This window comes from Coenobita brevimanus, chromosome 21 (genome assembly GCF_032717465.1).
Source record: "Coenobita brevimanus isolate Jiangsu-jjx chromosome 21, ASM3271746v2, whole genome shotgun sequence".
NCBI classification, from domain to species: domain Eukaryota; kingdom Metazoa; phylum Arthropoda; class Malacostraca; order Decapoda; family Coenobitidae; genus Coenobita; species Coenobita brevimanus.
In genome coordinates, this window is record NC_136974.1 from 26453368 (window position 1) to 26474535 (window position 21168).

General features: G+C 40.2%; 1 protein-coding gene and 1 non-coding gene across 2 annotated transcripts in view; both read right to left on the reverse strand.

The window, feature by feature from the left end:
* Dhc93AB (Dynein heavy chain at 93AB) overlaps positions 1-21168 on the reverse strand; it is a 289061-nt gene that overhangs the window by 43642 nt on the left and 224251 nt on the right. The window contains exons 60-63 of the mRNA XM_080266572.1: positions 17080-17228; positions 5975-6142; positions 5101-5233; positions 1483-1626 (exon numbers count right to left, since the gene is read on the reverse strand). Coding sequence (XP_080122698.1) covers positions 1483-1626; positions 5101-5233; positions 5975-6142; positions 17080-17228 — 594 coding nt within the window. The remainder of the gene's footprint in view (positions 1-1482; positions 1627-5100; positions 5234-5974; positions 6143-17079; positions 17229-21168) is intronic.
* Positions 3570-3688, reverse strand: LOC145392319 (5S ribosomal RNA). Its single transcript, XR_013895982.1, has one exon. It is a non-coding gene; the product is annotated as a 5S ribosomal RNA (ribosomal RNA).

Below are 21168 nucleotides of genomic sequence, written 5' to 3' on the forward strand. Positions count from 1 at the left end.
ATGAGGGAAAGAATGTAGCCCATGTATTCTCTGCAATTTAAAGTGTGACAAAAAAGAGGCAGAAGCTGTTATTATTGTTGGTGATTAACCTTGGTCTCTCTGCCCAGGCAGACCCATCAATCGCAGGCAAGCAACCACTCCTGCAGGGCCGTCCCGTGCAGTAAACCGATGTTCCCTTGTGAGTGACAGAGCCTCGTCACAGACAGGCGCAGGGAAAATTGTGGAGGTTTGGTTCCTAGATGGACGTCGTATTTGCGTCTCTCCGCCCAGTTGAGAGAAGCACCATAGTATGCTCCACTTCACCCCGTTATCTGGTTAAATGATTATCATCAAACGTTGTAAACGGTTTCATGGGTTACAGAAAACCATTAGGTTTCTCACTCAGTGCTGAACCACCTGAAGTGGAAGGAAGAGTAGAAAAAAAGGTGGCCGGAAGGAAAGGAAGAAATAGGAGAAGAGGAGGTCAACACAAAAATAGAATAATGAAGATGAAGGAAGATGTAGTTAGCACTGCATGAAGTGAACATATGATGGTCATCACCACCTACAATCCGAGGTAGAAGCAGGTAACGACAATACTTTCTTGACTGTACCTGCATAGGTGTGTTGCAACTTCACTATCCGACAATACAGAGAACAGACAGCATTACACGTGGTACAACTGTTGTTTCCATCATCTGCAGAGTTACTGTGGATATTGTCAACACTTGTCATTTGTTTGATTAGTCATTTCAAAGAATTACAAAAACATCCATTTGAACCTTAGGCCACAACCAGAACAAGTACAGCAACAGTTAGAACATCCAAGTGATTTAATCAGTCATAGCCTATAGATTACTTGCGTAGCGGTGTACCCAGTGGCTTGGAAGGTGGCAGAAGTACCACAAGGTGACATGTTGGAAATTACCCATCAGTGTTTACTCTTCAGTCTCCATCAACCCAGTGTTTGTATTGCAAACAATCTCTTACCTCCTGACTCAAGTCCTTAAAGAGATAAGGAAGCGATGCTCTAAATATTAATATCCCATGTGAACACAGAAAATGAGGTTAGGATGGTATTACAATAATTCTGAATGCCACATATTCAGTTCTTCAGTGACTCTCTCTCTCTCTCTCTCTCATGAATGTCATATTCAGTTCTTCAAAGACTCTCTCTCTCTCTCTCTCTCTCACACACACACACACACACACACACACACACACACACACACACACAGAAGGGGTAGCCACATCTTGTCCATGAGGTCACGGTGAAAGTGTTTGGTGAAGCAGACCACGTAGGATATAAATGCAGAAACTTGCAGGATATCCTCAAACAATGTCTTCTCGGAGTTATCCACCCCTCCCACCTCCTCTTCACTGTTTTTTTTGTTGTTGTTGTTGTTGCTCTCTTTCTTGCTAAAGAACAAAATATCCCCCTCCTTCCCTCTCTGTCTGTCTTTTGTCTGTTTGTTTGTTTGTCTGTCTGTCTGTCTGTCTCACCTGCAGTATGACCCAGTGGCCCTGCTTAGCTGCCACTTTGAGTGCCTCCTCAGCCACTTTCTCCTGGCCCTGGCCCAGTGAGACATTGTGGAGGCGGCGGTTCTCACACGTGTACCCCAGACGCTGACCCAGACGCTCCACCTCCTGAAAAATGCTTCGGTATTTAGGCTCCACAGTGCGTAAGTCAGTCTTGGGTTCCATGACGCTGTTTTCTATTGTAAAGAAATGAAGAACAAAAGGCTGGAAGTCCGAAAAAAATCCTTCCTAAGAAGTATCTAATAACAGAAGCAAAATTTAGATCCATTAATTTCATGACGCCACACTTTGCGCATATCAGACTGCAGGTTAGACAGGGGCTAAAATACTAAGGAAGACTGATTTGGCACTCATCAGTTCTGTACCTGAAGATTTGAGAATACCAATTAATTCTTATCACGCATTTAACAATTTTGACAGAAAAAAGGTGGAAAACTTTTAAGAGTGCTTAGCCAGACGAGCCCCGCATGCCTGCCTTATAGAAACTTAGTTGAGAGGAGAAATGCCAGCTGAAATAGATACTGTGAATTAGTAATAAAACATGCTCAGCACACCATCATAATCATCATGCTCAGATCACTCCATGTCCAGAATAATTGCTTTAACAGTGCTCAGTACCTCAACACTACAGCTACCTTATGTTCAATATTTCTTAATTAGTTAAGCTCAGTAAAGAACCTTAGTGATCACGTGCTGTATTGAGCTACTTCATCTCCTCAAATGCCTGGCCAGTAACAATAAATATTTCCGTTGTTATGCTCACTACCTTATTCAGTTTTGCTACTTGACCAGTCAGGGTCATCACTGTAACAGCCACCTTAAATTCTTCACTAGTAACGCTATGCTCAATCCACTTGCATATAATGCACACTATTTGCAATGCAAAACATCCAAAATACGACTCATGATTGATAAAACTCTAGAAAAGGTAATTATAAGAATTCATACAAAAGAATGCGAAGTTCGACAGTAAAACCCACCAAATCCGGCTTCGATGAATGTAATACAACCCCTCCCGCACCAACCACCATTACAACCACCGCCACAACAACAACACAACGTGATCTTCAACCGTAGCTAGTGAATGAGTACATACCTACTTGCTCCTTATCCCTTGAAGTTCAGGTAAGAGTCACATTCATTTTTTTTTTTTTTATACCCTGGCTTATGCACTATAGACCAGCTGTTGCACTGTTGTTTTGGTGTAATCTACACGTAACCAGCCAGTGGCTGTACAATACAAGTGTTTTGGCAGGGAGAGGGTGGCTTCAGCCGGGTGTGTCTCAAAGACAGAGACTCGTATGGGGAGGGAAACATTTGAAATTTATCTGACTAGGCATAGAATGGGCAGTTTAGCATTTAACAATTGTGTTTAGAAGCATTCTGGTACCTGGAATGAGTTATAGACGTAATGTCTTAGGCTGTTGGGTCAAAAGGGGGATTTAGGGCATGAGGTTGGGACGGAATTAATTTGTTCCATAAATCCTCTAATTATCCGCACCATTATTCCTTATGGTGGGGATATAGGAATCGCCCCTGTCCGTCCGTCTGTCCGTTTTTCAATCCGGGCTTATATCTCGGACACTACAAGATAGATTGGCTTCATATCAAACAGAAAGATAGAGTATGTGTCGCAGCTGATGCCCGTATATGTAAAATTGCCATTCTCTCTGTACTTTACGAGCTATGACCACATAAGGAAAAGTCTGTCTCGTTTTATATTTTGGAAACTTTTTGCTGGTTTCTCTTCGTAGCTAACGGAATGATAGAGTATGAGTCCTAATTTATGTCCTTATATATGAATTTGCCACACTGTATGTGTTTTATGAGCTAATTTCATATAAGGAACTAATCTGTACATAGCTATATCTTGGGAAATACTTGCTGGATTATCTTCGCTTCTTAAAGAAAGATAGTGTATGAGACCTAGTTTATTCATTCATTCATTGCCAGACGCCATGTATCCCAGACGGGGTGGCCAAGGGCTTAGAGTTAATTGTTTTACAGGGAGGGACACTAATCCTCCACCAACCCCACTTGACACGTAGGGATGCCAACAGCATCTGGTGTTCCCAGGCGGTCACCCATCCAAGTACTAACCAGACCCAACGTTGCTTAACTTCGCTGATCGGACGGGAAGCGGTGTACTCAACGTGGTATGCCCGTTGGCACCTAGTTTATGCCCCTATATAATTATGAAACTGCCATACTTATCAGTGCATATCTATAATTATATTCTTTACCTAATAGTGGAGACACGTCTTTGCTAAAGACTTGTTTATACTAGACGAAAAACATACAACACGACGGGTGTTAGGACGAAATTCGTGGAGCTTGTGCGACTGGACTGGACTGCAATTCCTCTGTGAGAACAACACCTAGCCAGTAATACAGCAGTTCCTTAGTATTTTGGAGTGCCATAAGCAATGCATCACTCCTCCTTGAAACATTCTTCACCTCTTCACTATCAATAATCTCAACTACGTTGAATAAAGTCATCTGTAGGCAGCAAGACCAAAAGAATAACGACGTCACTGGAATGAAGGTATTAATAAAGAATGACAATCATCTCAAAAGTCTTCCTCAGCACTTAGTACATCGCTTATTGAATCTGGTGACACTTTACTAGTTTCTTACTGATGGCAGAGAGTATGGAAGAATTGTTAAAAATTTCCCTTTCTCTATGAAGGTTTTTTCCCCTATGCTAGCGGAATAAAATAATCTTGTGGGTTCAGATGATCTCTAGCGGTCTAGAAGGGTTTTTATATCTGAAGGGTGAATAGGGTTTACTCCTTACATAAAGGCATTGTGGAATGAGCGTTTAGTCGCTCTCATCTTAAATGTCTTGGCCAAGCAGTCTAACATCAGGCCCCTGTGCTTCTGATGGGGCAACACGGGAGTGGACAGCAGTATCGGTAGGTGGCTCAGATACACAAAATGGAGACGTCACCATACTGACGGGGTACATGGAGCCTTTCTCTAATTCCTTCACTATGAAATATCTTCTGTAAGCTAAATAAACTTGAGTAAATTAAATTATAGAAGATACCATCATATTTAGACGGTTCAAACTTGTCTCAGCTACATTTCCTAATTTGTATTAAACCCTTTGACTGCTTGGGTTTGCTTGGCTACATAAAAATTGTATCAGTGTATTCACTGCAGAAAAGAGATTATATCTCACTGATGTTTTCTTCGCTGTTGGCAACCATTAATTCCTTTCAGAGCAAAAAGTCCACCAGAAACTGAATAGAAACGTTTGGTGTTAGCCTGCACAGTATATAAAACTTAATTGCAAGCACTTCACTGAATGGGTTATATTTCAGTGGTAATTCCATGCTGAACGGTATGGTCATACCAAAGCTACAAGAAATCTCAGTGAAGGTGGAAAAAAACTAATAGCAAGAATAAAACTGACGTTTGCTCTAGCTGGGAATTGATTTTGGAACTTATCAATCAGCAGTGCACCCCTCTAACACTTGAATAAAAGTACGTGTTTAATAGTTTAGTCCAACAGAGGGCAATATACGCGAGGACATCAGGCGAACAGAAAAATACACAGGCAGTTAAATCGAAATTCACCTTAAGAGGGTCCACACCGGGAGAGAGAATGAAGAAGATAGGCGTGGATGGTCCCGACTCTTGATAGCTCTGGTAAAAGTCAATGTTCTCACCCTCCACGTACTTCCTCCCCATACGCTCCTCTATAAAGGTCCTGTACGTGATGAAGATAGTAATAATGCTCTCTCTCTCTCTCTCTCTCTCTCTCTCTAATGATCTGCATAGTCATCATAATATCAAAAGAGTCCACAGTTTTAAGACTCGAGCTGTTAAAAGACTATCATTACCCCTGTCAGATCTGCAAAAACACAACACACTCATACCACAAACGCACACACAGTTAAAGCCCTTGTTACAGGTCATCTTTTTTTTATTTTTTATTCTTTCTGCTGATAGATCAACACAACAAAACAACAAAAAGAAAAAAGGGTTAGTATGGTTCCAGTGCTACCTGTGAAGCTAATTTGTCAGTTTCTCACAATTTATGGCATTAATCATTGGGAAAATGTTCAGATATTTTGGAACATATCGCAATGAGGGCTTGCTGTACTGTACATCCGCTATGCTCTTTTGAGACCAACTTGGCCGAAAACTGCAGTCTCTCCGTCCTGAATGCTGAGTTGTAACAATATATTGACTCTAATACGATGCGTCATGAGAAAGTGCTAGAAAACAGATATTCAGCAGTAGCAGTCTTTACATGCCACAGTTAAGTGAAATTCTTGTAAGCTACGAAAGGACTACAATCTGGGACAAGCTAAGGTGAAATAACTATAGACATAAACACAATCAGACAAATATACATATAAAAATGCAGTAGAAGTAAACTGTAGCTGTCAACATAATCAGACAGGAAATACTAAACTACCGTAGGGAAAACAACAAAGGGACTGACTGCATAGCGTTGGTCATGCGGTCTGGTCGGAGTGCCCGCATGATAACCAGGCGCTGGACATCGGAGCGACCCTTCCACTCCCCAGGCAGCTTCTCTCTCTCAGGGGCTTCACACTCGCAGTACATCCGCCAACGCTTTACGCTGTTCTCAATATCGCGGTCCAAATTCCTGCAGGGTTGTAAGTTTATAGAGTAGGTGCGTTTTACATGTACAGTATTTTGCACTATCATCATCATCATCATCATCATCATCATCACCATGATCATCATCATCATCATCATCACCATGATCATCATCATCATCATCATCACCATGATCATCATCATCATCTTATTCTACAAAGTTTCTTGTGAGGCAAAAGCTACAGTGGTCAAGAACGATAATCCATTCAGTTCAAATGCATATTTTCTTTTTTTCTTGTTTAGTGCAGATGATTTTATTTAGCTTACGAGACATTTCTTCTTTTAACTGTAAGTATTTGAGGCGCTCAGAGAACCTGTATTTTCCATGGCTACTTTTAATCTGACCCTTCGTCTAAATGTGAGCGCTGGATGGGATGCTCCTGCAACACCAGAAGCTGGGCCTTCTAGTTTGGGTGCATAAGGTGGTCGTATTCTCTACCCTTAGCCTCCGACATCCAGTATGCACGTGGACAATTCCCTTGTCTAAGGAGAGTATATTACAAAAATTATGTTTTTACGAAAAAAAAAAAAAAAAAAAAAAAAAAATATATATATATATAAATATATATATATATATATATATATATATATATATATATATATATATCACTTCCTGTGGCACCCCACGGGATGCATAGGGCCTCAATGAACTCTCTCCACCAATATTTGTCTCTTGCCACCTCCTTCAGGTCGCACCAACACTCCTCTCCTGCTTCTTTTTTCATTGTCCTCAACCAGGTTTCCCTCGGCCTACCTCTACCTCTTCTTCCTCTAGCAGTCCACTCTGGCACATCCTGTATTAAACTACCTTCTTTTCTGTACATGTGCCCCAGCCACTTCCAGTGAGACAGTCTCACATATTCATTACCTGGTTCCACTCTAGTAATATCTCTTACTCTTGCATTTGTAACTCTGTCTTGCCACTTTACCCCAAAAATCCTTCTCAGTATTTTATTCTCAAATCCTAATACTTTCTGATCTGTTGCAATTGTACTGTACCATGACTCATGCCCGTAAATTAAAATTGGTCTAACCATGGACTTGTAAATTTTCACTTTAGTATGTACCGAAATCAATCAATCAATCATTTCCTGTGGCACCCTCGGGGATGCATAGGGCCTCGATGAACTCACACCACCACATCCTATCTTGTGCTAACTCCTCAAGCTCTCCCCAACACTCATCTCCAGCTTCCCGTCTCATTGTCCTCACCCACGTCACTTTTGGCCTTCCTCCACCTCTCCTACCAAGTGCCACCCACCCTGGTGTACCTCGTACTATTCCCTGTCTCCTATACACATGTCCTAGCCACTTCCATAGTGAGAACCTAACATATTCATCGACCGGCTGCACACCCGTTATTTCTCTAATTCTACCATTTGGTATCCTTTCCCACCACTTAACTCCTAATATTCTTCTAAGTGCTTTGTTTTCAAACACCAAGAATTTATTTTCCATAGTCACTGTGCTGTACCAAGACTCGTGTCCATAAATTAAGATATTCCTAACCATTACCTTATAAAGTTTGATTTTTGTATGCACAGAAAAATTGTTATTATTCCAAATATTTTTAAGCATTCCCATTGCCTGATTAGCCTTCTTTAACCTTTCCTCGAATTCAAAGTTCAAAGAACCATCCTTGGCTAAATAAGTACCTAAATATTTAAACCTATCAACTTGCTTTACAACCATACCTCCAATTACACATTCCTGCGCATTTTCCATATTCATATTGATTATTTCAGTTTTTCCACAATTAATAACCAAACCCACCTTGTGACCTTCACTCACCAAACAGTTCAACACTCTCTGCATCTCTTCTGGCCCATCACAAATCAAAACTATATCATCTGCATAATCTAAATCCAAAAGTTTCCTGTTCTCTCCCCAAAGTATACCTGCACCGGTTTCTGTTCCAACGCGTTTCATAATGTAATCAATGACCAATATAAATAGTAAAGGCGATAGAACACCACCTTGAATTACTCCGGACTTGACTTCAAACGAATCACTCAGACAACCATCAACCATCACTTTACAAAATGTGTCCTCATGCATGTTCATAATGACCCTCACAAACTCCTCTGGTATTCCATAATGTCTCATGATCTTCCCCTTAGTCCCTCTCGAAACACTATCAAAAGCCTTTTCAAAATCAACAAAACAAAGACTTAACGGTACTCTCATTTCATTAACTTGCTGCATCAAATGCCTAACTATAAAGATCTGATCATTGCAACCACGTCCCTTTCTAAAACCAGCCTGTTCATCCCTCAGAATACCCTCAACCACCGAAAGCATATTATTATTCAAAACAGATTTCAACATTCCAACAGCTTGCCAAGCCTGTCTAATCCTCTCCTCAATTTCATTGTTTAATGATCCATTTGATGATACAATCGTTCCCAGATATTTAAAGTTTTCTACATTCTTCACCACATTATTCCCAATTACACAATCGATTTGGTTCTCCACGTTCATATTAATAACTTCAGTCTTTCCACAATTTATTACCAATCCCACTTTTTCTCCTTCCTCCACCAGACAATCAAGTACCCTCTGCGTCTCGTAAATACTTCCGCAAATCAGTACAATATCATCAGCATAGTCCAAATCCATCAGCTTCTTATTTTCTTTCCAGTTAATTCCTGCACATGTTCTCCTTACAACCTTTCTCATAACATAATCCATAACCAAAACAAACAGCAATGGCGAAATGACTCCTCCTTGAATCACTCCTGACCTAACTTGAAATGGATCACTCAAAGAACCACCCACCATTACCTTACAAAAAGTACCTTCATGAAGACTTCTAATAATATTTACAAACTTTTCTGGTATACCATAGAATCTCGTAATTTTCAACATAGCTCCACGCGAAACACTATCAAACGCCTTTTCAAAATCCACAAAACACATACTAAGTGGCATTTTCATCTCATTAGCTTGTTGCATTAGATGCCTTACAATAAAAACCTGATCATTACAACCTCGACCCTTTCTAAATCCCGCTTGTTCTTCTCTTAAAATTTTATCAATTATCGGCTCTATTCTGTTCAACAAGATTTTGGAAAAGACTTTTGCAACTACAGGTGTCAAAGTTATCCCTCTCCAATTGCCACACACACTTAAATCTCCCTTTTTTGGTATTTTTATAATCACTCCATTTTTCCACTCTTCTGGAATCCCACCATTATCCCAAGCCGCATTAAAAAGTTTCAAAAGCGCATTCATCAACTCGTCATTTTCCACCTTAAGCATTTCAGGAAATATTCCATCCCCTCCTGGGGCCTTAAAATTCTTTTACTCCTTTATAGATTTTGCTACCTCTTCCAAAGTTATATCCCCTGTTTCTATCTGGAAATCTCTCTCGGCTGGCAAAATGTCATCTTCAGCTGGGACTGGTCTACTGTATTTAGAACAGATTCAAAGTGCTCTTTCCAACCTTCCTTTTATATCCAAATCTCTAGTCATCAAAATACCATTTCTATCTCGTACAGGTATTTCCTTCCTTCTCTTTTCAGTCCCAGTTAACTCCTTTATGGCCTGATACGCTGCTCTTGTGCTCCGCCATTTTTACTTAATTTAATTTCTGTCTCTGTCGCCTTTTCATCATATAGTCTCCTCTTATCACGTCTAACGAGTCTTTTTACTTCAGAATGTAAACTCCAGTACTTTGCTCTAAGTACTTCATGTTGTTCTTCACTTCTTAACTTAGCCTCTTTCCTTTTCTGAATTGCATTCCATGTTTCATCTGATATCCACTTTTTCCTTCTCGCTTTTCCCTTTTTCTTAATAGTAACCTTAGCACTCTCATGCAAAACCTCTTTTACCTCTCTCCACATTTGATTAATATCATTGTCCTCAGATTCCATCAAAGTCTGCAGGACTAGAAACCTGTTCCTAAATTCCCACCGAAACGTTTCCCTCGTGCTCTCATCACTTCTCAGCTCATCCAAATCATAATTATTACCTCCTGTACAATTACCATTAACGTTTCTCCTAAGTTTTATTTTAATCTTTGACACAACAAGTTGATGATCACTACCTATATCTGTCCCCCTCCTTACGCAAACATCTTGCAAATAACTCCTATGCCTTCTGCTAATTGCAATGTGGTCAATCTGGTTACAATATTTACCACATGGTGAAATCCAAGTAGTCTTATGTATTTTTCTATACTCAAAGATAGTTCCACCAATTATAAGGTCATTTGCCAAACAAAAGCTTCCAAGTCGCACCCCATTTTCGTTCCTTATACCAACACCCTCCTTACCCATACAATCTTCAAAGCCATCCCAACTACTGCCAACAATCGCATTAAAATCACCAATGCAAACTAACACATCATGTCTTGCCACTCTATTCACTACATCCTGCAGCTTCTCATAAAAGTCATCCTTCATTTCATCAGCAGCCTCATTTGTCGGAGCGTACCCTACAACCATACTGATATTACCATGGTCAGATTTTAAACGAGCATAAAACAAGCGCTCGTTAATTGGTTCAAACTCACATACTGCCTTACAAGCATCTCTACTCAGCAGTAAGCCTACTCCTTGGTAATGATTTCCATCACTCCTACCAGAAACCAACATAGTAATACCATCTTCCAAATTCATTTTATCAACTCCAAGCAACCTCGTTTCTGTAAAAGCACAAATATCCATCTTGTATTCTTTGAACACTGAAATAAGCTCTTCCATTTTACCAGCCTGATTGAGAGTTCGAACATTCCAGTTTCCTATTCTTAAGGTTCTTTTTGGATGTATAAACTTATTTTTACACCGTGGGATTCTTAGCACCCCCTGCCCACTTATATATATATATATATATATATATATATATATATATATATATATATATATATATATATATATATATATATATATATATATATATACCGGTACTTGTACCTTTCCTTCTTGCTGGAAGTTTGCTCTCATTCAGCCAGTCCCAAAGAAGGGTGACCACTCCCAACCCTCCAACTATCGTCCAATTGCTTTAACGTCCTGTATTTCAAAAGTTTTCGAGTCAATTCTCAATAGAAAAATTTTAAGGCATCTTTCCTATCACAACCTTCTTTCCGATCGTCAGTACAGGTTCCGTCAGGGACGCTCCACTGGCGATCTTCTCACCTACCTTTCAGACTCCTGGTCATCCTCCTTTCGGGACTTTGGCGAAAGCTTTGCCATTGCACTTGACATCTGAAAGGCTTTCGATCGAGTCTGGCATAAATCTTTAGTTTCCAAACTGCCCTCCTACGGTTTCTATCCTTCTATCTGTGCCTTCATCGCTAGCTTCCTTTCTGGTCGTTCAATAGCCGCTGTTGTAGACGGCCATCGTTCTTCTCCTAGATCTATCAACAGTGGTGTCCCTCAGGGCTCTGTCCTATCACCAACTCTCTTCCTTTTATTCATCAATGATCTTCTAAGCTGTACATCTAACCCTATCCACTAATACGCTGATGACTCCACCCTTCACCTTTCCATTCGGTTCCCGCAACGCCCATCTCAACAGTTGCTTCAACAAACAAGGGATGAGGCTATGGCACACCTAATGTCTGACTTGGCTCGTATCTCTGACTGGGGTAAAAATAATCTGGTTGTTTTTAATGCATCTAAGACTCAGTTCTTACACCTATCAACTTGACAAAATCTTCCACAGGTATACCCACTAATGTTTAATAATATTCAGCTTAATCCTGCATCATCCTTGAACATGCTTGGGGTTTCATTTACTCGGGACTTATCTTGGAAAATCATATTACATCTCTTGTAAAATCTGCTTCCAAGAGATTGGGTGTGCTAAGCCGACTCCGCTCTTTCTTTACCCCTGCACAATTGTTGACTCTATACAGGGGTTTTATCAGCCCCTGTGTGGAGTACAACTCTCATGTGTGGGGAGGCTCCCCACATACAGCGCTTCTCAATAGGGTAGAGTCAAAGGCTTTTCGTCTCATTAACTCTCCTCCTCTTACTGACTCCCTTCAACCTCTGTCTCTTCGCCGCACTGTTGCATCTTTATCTCTTTTCTATCGCTACTTTAATGGTCACTGCTCCTCTGAACTGTCTGCTTGCATTCCTCCACCTCTACGACGGGCGCGTAGCACCCGTCTGGCAGCAAACTCTCATCCCTTTTCTGTCCAACTCTCTAATGCAAGAGTTAACCGTTACTCCCAGTCTTTCATTTATGCAACAGGTCAGCTCTGGAACTGTCTCCCTCTGTCTGTATTTCCTGCTGCCTATGATCTCCAGTCTTTCAAACGCAGTGTGTCCAGGCATCTCAAAATGATCGGATCTTGAATTTGGCTCTCTATTGTATTATATTTTTCTCTTGGAGGGAACTGTTACTGCGGGCTCATGGCCTTTGGTTCCTTCTTCCTCGCATAAATAAATAAATAAATAAATAAATAAATATATATATATATATATATATATATATATATATATATATATATATATATATATATATATATATATATATATATATATATATATATATATATATATATATATATATATATATATATATATATATATATATATATATATATATTCATACTTAACACTTCCTGTAATGTATATACATAATGCATTACTAGTTGTATGATGCAGTTGTAGGAGTGCATTGTGTACCTGTTAGGATTTTGCTGTGGCTAGATCAGAATATATGCCGGCACAGCACAACCCAACCGGCTCTGAATTATTCTGAGCTGACCCCTCTCTGGGGCAGTAGAAAACAAGACTTCATACGAGACGCAGACCTGTATCACTCAGCTCAGTAAATCAAGAAACCTCATGCTGAGTTAGAGTCTTCACTTGCACCTGTTAAATTTAACAACTGTTACATTTCAAAACAGAGAAAAACGTGATGTATATTTTTTTTACTTAACATTTCCATAGCTAATATATTTATTCACGCAGATAATTATTAATGGTTTTGTTTGAAAGGATATTCTATCCACTTTGCAACTGTGGCAAGTGAAAATTTATATTAGCATTACGAGTATTTACAATTCATAGCTTTCGCTTAAAACAATACGAACAATCTTTATCATCTCCGACATCTCTGTTTTTGACTGACTATTATTACAGTTTGTTTTTTAGGTTGGAACATCAGATTTATGCTCAAGTGTAGCACAATGTTTCTTCTTTTCAATGGTAAAAACTTGGAACTTCTATTTCTATGTGATTTCTGTCCACAACGAAGGGAAATCAAATGATTGCGACTCGTACGTTGCTCTTAACTGGAGATTTTTAGTTAGTGTAGATGCAAGGCAAATAATAATAATAATCAAAAAAAGGCTTTACCATACCAAAGAATCGACATGATCGACCTTCTGGCACACACCTAAATCTAATGCACCGAAACTAATCGTCCTTATTGACATTCAAATAGGAAATTTTCGGAAAAAACAGTGTGGGTTTCGCTGATTTTTCCTTGAATTCAACATTTTACGATAAATACGAAAAATATAAGTGCTTCACTACCACATCCCGAAAGGAGAAAATTTAACGTTTCAAACAGTACCAGAATGAAGCTTCTGTCAATACATCTGGTAGATACGGAAGTCTAGAGTACGAAAAGCTTAGTCACGTGTTTCTCTTTAAAATTTGGCGCTGTCATCCCTTTATCTGAGCGCCTCATCTGATCTAGCCTTCATGAGCCATACCGCTACAAGAAGTCTACCGTTAGCTGGATAAAATCGTCAGGGAATAACAAGAGCAAACTGAAAAATATCGTATTTCCGTGGATTCAAGGGGTTAAAGACAACATGGTGGAAGTTCCTGAGCAACAAAACAGTGATATACGTAGCCTATCCAATCTTTGTGAGGTGCAGGAGTCCTAGGGTTGGCTAGTGTAAGCAAGAACATTTAACATCTTCTCTTTACTCTTGCTCTGTGTAGATGAATTTTTGTTTTTGTTTTAAGATTAGGAGATGTCTCTTGTTGTGAAGAGCGTAGTGAAGGCTATGTAAACTCTCTGGTAAAAAAAAAAATGCCCTAAGCAGAATAATATTGTCAGGAAACAGTAAGAATACAATTTAAATGACATACAAAGGCTGATTGGGCTAATGTGTCAAAGTTCAAGTTTACAATCATCATCTGCATTTTGTTGTGGTTACCGAACAGATGAATGGATACAGTTTAGGGGTCTTCTGTAGTAAAGGGCATAATGAAGGCTATATCTAACTCATGCAATGTGTAAAATCTGTCTTAAGGTAGATTTGAAAATAAGGTCACTGGATTCAAGGGGTTAAGGTGTTGCAATCAAGCTTCCTGTACAACAATATGTTAATGGGGTAGAAGAGAGCTGAAATTTTGTAAAGACTTGAATGAAGAGTAAATGAATGCATGGCCCATTCCACCAGACATTCTGTTTATAGTTTCCTATTTTTTTGGCTTTGTTTCCTTTACTGTTCCTGAATCCTATCCGCCTCAACTGGCTGGCTTTCTGTTTCTGAACAATACAAGAGATAAAGCTCAAAATTTAAGAAATAATGTACAGGACGTGATTTTTCACTCTAAGTAGTATTAATGTTTGATTCAGGTAATCTGATTTCACGAAAGTTTGTGTGCCAAAAAAAAAAAAAAAAAAAAAAAAAAAGGCTGCCATATTGATGACGTCACAATCTAAGTCTGCAACAACGGCTTCTAAGCTCGCCAGCACCCACACAAACACGTGACGATGGCTACATATCTCTCGGAAATCTCATAGCTTGTTTCAGTGCTGCTGCTGCTGCTGTTGATGATGATGATGGCAGGATTTCTGTTGATACAGTTTATAAAGAATATGCTTTTCCACAGCAATAATCAGTTATACCATACAGAATGTTCAGCATCCAGATTCCTGTGATAATTCATAAATCAATTACAAGGCAAATTGTCAGTGTTCAGCATTCAGGCTTCTATAATAATTTACAAATCATCAGTTCCTCACCATCCTAACACTGTTTTCCAAGTGACGCAGGATGGTAAGATCTGACCTGACACAAGGGATGGGCTGGGGAGTAACTATAACTCTATACCAAACTCAGTACAGGTATAAATGTGGAGACTAGATTTTCAGTTTCTATATATTTCAGTTACCATTTATAATATAAAGGGAATATATTATTAGTATAGTATTATTCTTTATCCCAGTCCCCTGTACGTCTCGATCTAGGCATCTGTTGAGCATCGCTTGTCTAAAATGGATAAGATTCGTATAAGTATATATGTAACTGTTGCATCCTGCTTTCATCATCAGAATGTACAATATTGATACTTATCATTAGGATAAGTAAAAAAAAAGCTCCGTATTACTACGTGTGAGTTGCATGAGCCCGAGGCTTAGTACCATAAAAGAGTACAGTACAACGTAATACAACTGCCATTTCTGCAAGACTTAAGGAACATGTATAATTATTTTTTTAAATACTAATAATGTGAAAGTCTTATTCCGTTTACCCTTATACAATTCATCATTATCATTCTAATTAGCTCAGTTCGGACAGTTGCTGAGAGGGGAAGTCCACAGCAAAGTCTTTTCTGTTTACTGGTGGCATTAACCAGAGAAGAACGGAGCACCCATCTGTAATCTACCACCCTCCAAAACTGTAGAAGGCATGATGTTGCTTGCAACATACTCGGATGTGATGAACAGCGGAGTTGCCACATGTATAAACCAATACAAAAAAAGATTTTTTTTTTTAAGTCTTTCACTTGTGCGCCTTTTAGGTCTGAGTTTCCTTTAATGGCACATAGGGAACACAGTACGTGCGTAGTGTTTCGTGCATTGTTTGGAATGAAATTCACAACGAAGATGCATATACTGTACTAAGAAATGGATTAGCATAAACGCTACACATCACAGGGAGGGAGTTTAGATCATATTAAAGATCAGTTACACTACATACCATCAGGTCTGATAAAAAGTTAATTTAATAAGGAACGCAAAAAATGACTAACTTTAACCGGCTGACCTATGACAGTGAAAAACCCTAGGCAGTTATCCTGAGGAAATCAATAGCTTCATCTTAAGCGACACCTCAGATCACCAGACAAAACACATGGCAACCATCATCCTGACTTTTTTTTTTTTTTTCTCTTAAGATGGACTGAGGTTGGGATGTAGAAATCGATGGAAAAAATGTACGAAAGTTAGTAAGTTATCAACAGTGTGAGCAGTAAAACGGGCCAGCCACTCCTTCATGCAACACCCAAACTCCCGGAATCCTGCCTTCACCTTGCATGCCTAACCATCTACACATATTATTATTGGTAACTTTGTTTATAGGTTAACATCACATAGCCTACTTTTGCAAGGTAAAATAAATCTGTCATCTATAGAATTACAGAAAGGGTGCCAAAGCTTCGCCCTATTCCCCTTTGTACATACAGTAATTCATCCAACTAACTTGATCCCTTTTCAGTCAAGTACTTGCGGTTTTTTGAAAACATGCTTTTAGACAAATTGTTGATGATATAAATGAAAAGTTCATGTGATTAAAAGTTATCAAAATTGGTTCTTTTAGCCACAATAGCACATTTTATTTATGTCCCATGGGCTGTGCTGAGCCATGACGTTACTTCTCAGCCAGTCTGTGTTAGGCCACCGTCCCCACTTACTTACGGGGATACTATGGAGTTACTGAGAAATGACATCATCCATTTTTTTTTAATTGCCTGCAATCATATGTTTATAATATTTTCTACAGTTTGGTGAACTCTGAAGAGCTTGAGCTTTTGACTGCATGCCATATCAGGGAGGGTTCCGAAACTTGCACTGATCCTAATTTCTAGTATCATCAAGAGAGCGTACTAATTTAAACTTATCAACGTGTGAGAGAGAAAGGATGTTCCGTCAGCTGTTATTAGTGAGGAAGTCAGAGGGTTCATACTGGCTGACACTTCAGTCGACCAAAGAGCGCACACTAACCTAAATTCATCGACCTGTGAGAGAGAACGGATGGCCCCCCAGCTATTGTTGGTAAGGAAGTCGATGGGGGACACCACATTGGGCTGGATGGGGAACCTAAGCAGGAGGTCCAGCTCAGCCGTGCCCACCTGACCCTGTGATGCTAGTACCTGTCAGGAGGAAGGTTATACATGAATTTACTTTCTACTTCTCCAGCTCTGCACTGAAGCCAAATACCTAGTCCATTTCCTGAGGCCCAGCAGCTATTCTACGTTCAACAGATGGCACCAAACACCTTCTCATATCATTGTCTGAGTGCTGATGCCTAATTCGTGACTGGTGTGATAGAATTTCTAGGCAATCCTCAACTGATCTACTAAGTTTGATCCAAATAAGATAAAAGCTGTTTTAGTTACACACACACACACACACACACACACACACACACACACACACACACACACACACACACACACACACACACACACTACTCAGAACATAACTCCCACTCTCACATCACAAATCGCAGGTGTAAACATAGGCAACACTACGCTGTTGCAACCTGCCACCTGATAAAGCACATACCCCCACCTTCCTGCACACCTAACCAAGTGCATAACGGCCTTCACCCCCCCCCCTCAGTCTTTTCTTTTAAAGGTGGGTATAAGGAGAATGCCTCGAGGACACAACCTGGGCCCTTCGGATTCCTTGCCCAGGTCGTATTGAAATCTCTGGAAGAATTATTATTTTTTTACTTCGTTATTAAAAAAAAAAAAAAAACTACTTAAGACAGCATTCAACCCATCAAAAGGTACCAGTTCACTACAAGACATAACTACATGAAACTTTATGACTTTAAAGTGAATATTTTCTGAGTTCTGGCCCGGAAACGAATTCTCTACGCCTGGCAAGCCGCCCTGCCGCCCAACTCTGCGACGGACACCTGTTGATCCCACTGATAACAACACCCTCCTCTGACTTTGTCAGGTGGAGGGTAAAAAGTTATCAGTAAAGTGCCCAGTGAAATAGGTCATACATTCACTCACTTGTTGTTTGTCTTCAAAGCACAAATATTAAGTGCTTCTTTACCATGGAGACTTTTATACTCTAGTCTTCCTACCTTTATATGATTTTAATGAACTCAAAATATACCTTTCGTACTGTAGTAGGTGAGGAGGGCAATATCTAACTTGTGCAGTTAGAAGTTTCTCCTAAGCTGACTAAAATCATATGGTGGCAACAAATATGAAATATAAAAAAACGTTATGGGAATTAAATGGTTAACCTCTTCATTCCGAGGACAACATTTACATTTTGTTTTTGCCGCCACCAGACTTTTTTTATTTAATTTAGTACAGCAACTTGGCAGCGAAGGGATTAATGAAGGTATTATCTAACCTCTCCAGCTCGAAAATCCTCTCCCAAGCTGAACAAAATTATCTGGTGGTAGCAAGAATATACTGTAATACAAAAGCCATCATCGTAGTGAGGAGTTACAGAAAGAGCAGAGCAGACAGAAACTTATATAAAATGTAATAAGGGTATTAAATAGAGCTTGTCCTACCCCTGGGGGTTGGGGGGTTTCAAGAATACTCCCCCAGTATCCCTGCTTGTCGTAGAAGGCGACTAAAAGGGTTGGTGGTGGGTTAGTGCCCCACCCCGTAAAAAGAACTAACTAAAAAGCGAATAAAGCGCCTCGGACCAGGACGGACCATACGTTGACGACTAAGGAACGGACAAAGGACATTCTAAGGGTGGGAACATGGAGTGTAAGAGGAGTGAATGATGAAGTGAAAGAGAGAGAGATTGTTCAGGTGCTTGAGGATGCAAGAGTGGATGTATGTGGACTGACTGAAACTAAATGGCAAGGTGAAAGGGTGAGAGAATGGGAAAACGGTTCAGGAATATGTGCGGGAGTTTATGAGAATGAGAGGGCAAGAGAGGGAGTATGTCTGATGATAAGCAAGAAGTGGATGGAGAATATAAGAGGGTAAGGAACAGTGGGTGCAAAGACTGTATAGGTGAGGATGAAAGTAAGTAAACAAGCTCGGGCGATTGTATGTATGTATGCGCCAACAGAGGACCGAGTGGCAAGAGTGAAAGATAAGTTCTGGGCAAGTGCAGACGCATGTATGGACAAATCTGAGAGGAGCGAGAGAGTGTTTTTGATTGGAGACATGAATGGCAAAGTTGGGAATGTACGAGTGGATGGAGTAGTTGGTCAGTGGGGTGTGCCAGCTGAAGTAGATGGGAATGGTAGTGCTTTGGTGGACATCCGTTCTGATAAGGGGTTGACAATGACCAACACCTTTCGGCATAAGATGATCCACAGGTATACATGGAGAGTCATGAGGAGGATGGACGGTGAACTTGTTGAACGAAAGGCAATGATAGATTACGTGTGTATTGATGAGCGAATGAGAAGACAAGTGTTGGATACAAGAGTGTGGAGAGGGTGGGGGAATGGAATCTCGGATCATCACTAAGTGATGGCCAAGGTAAAGCTGCAAAGAAAATGGGTGAAGAGACGAAGGGAAAGACAGGAGGAAACAGCTCCTGTGAGATGAGTAGAGAAATTGCAAGATAGTGAGAAAATGGCAGAATATAAGAGCATAGTGGAAGAAAGATTGGGAAGGTATGAGTTAGAGTGGATGGAAGGGGTGGAAGACGTATGTAAGATATTCACGGAAGAGATAGGCGCAGCGTGGTTTGTGGAGTGAGGAGGAGATGGAGGGGTGTGCAAGGGACAGCATGGTGGAATGATGAGGTGGAACGAGCTGTGGAACAAAAGAAGAAGGCATATAGCGAATGGCTAGCGAGTAGAGGTAGGGAAGAAGATGAGAGAGAGAGAAGAGGTATATGTGAGCAGGAGAAGGGAGGTGAAGAGACTGGTGAAGGAGAGTAAGAAGAAAGTGGATGAAGAGTTTGGGAGGAATCTGAGTGTAAAACGGAGGGAGAGTAAGAAATTGTTTTGGAGGGAGATAAAGAAAGTAAGACAATGTGAAAGGGGAAATAGTACGGGAGTGAAAGATGGGATTAATAGATTGTTGGTAGGAAAGAGAGAGAAATTGAGGAGATGGAAGGAGCACTTTGAGGATTTGTCGAATGTAGTGAGTGAGAGCAGTACGAGTATAAGTGGTTGGGGAATGGCTGGGAGAAGAAGAGATGAGAGGAGGGAGGAAGAGATCAGTAGGACGGAAGTAGTGGAAGCAATGAAGAAGATCAAGATGGGAAAGGCCCCAGGAATTGATGGAGTGTGTGGTGAAATGCTGGAGTATGGGGGTGAGATTCTTGTGGAGTGGATATGGAAGTTGTGTAGATTGTCTTGGGAAGAGGAAAAAATTTCAGAGGACTGGAAATCTGGTATAATTGTTCCTTTATACAACCGAAAAAGGGAGAGAGAAGTATGTGGTAACCATAGGGGTATTTGCCTTCTTAGTGTGACTGGAAAAATATATGGTAGAATACTCATTGATAGGGTTAGGCATATAACAGAGGAGCTAGTTGGAGAAGAACAAGGGGGATTTAGGAAGGGAAAAGGTTGTGTAGATCAGATATTTGTTCTGAGATGTTTAGTGGAGAAGTATCTAGTGAAGGGAAAGAAAGTGTATGCTGCCTTCATGGACTTGGAGAAAGCTTATGACAGAATAGATAGGCATGGTATGTGGAAGGTATTAAGAATATATGGAGTGGAGGGGAAATTGCTGAGTGCTGTAAAGAGTATGTATGAAGGAGCTAGGGCTATGGTGCGAGTGGATGGTAAGCTGAGTGAGTTCTTTGATCAAAATGTGGGATTGAAATAGGGATATGTGATGTTTCCATGGCTGTTTAATATATACATGGATGGGGTTGTAAAGGAGGTGCAAGGTAGGGCAGTGGATGTGGGGATGGCTCTAATGAATGAGGGTAAGATGTGGAAGATTCCGGTGTTGCTGTTTGCTGATGATACAGTACTGCTGAGTGAAAATGAATGGGAGTTGCAAGGTTTGGTGAATGAATTTGGGACAGTGTGTAGGAAGAGGAATCTGAAAGTTAATGTAAACAAGAGTAAAGTTATGGTGTTAGAGAGGAATGAAGTCGCAGAATATACAGTGAGGTTGGATGGTGAAG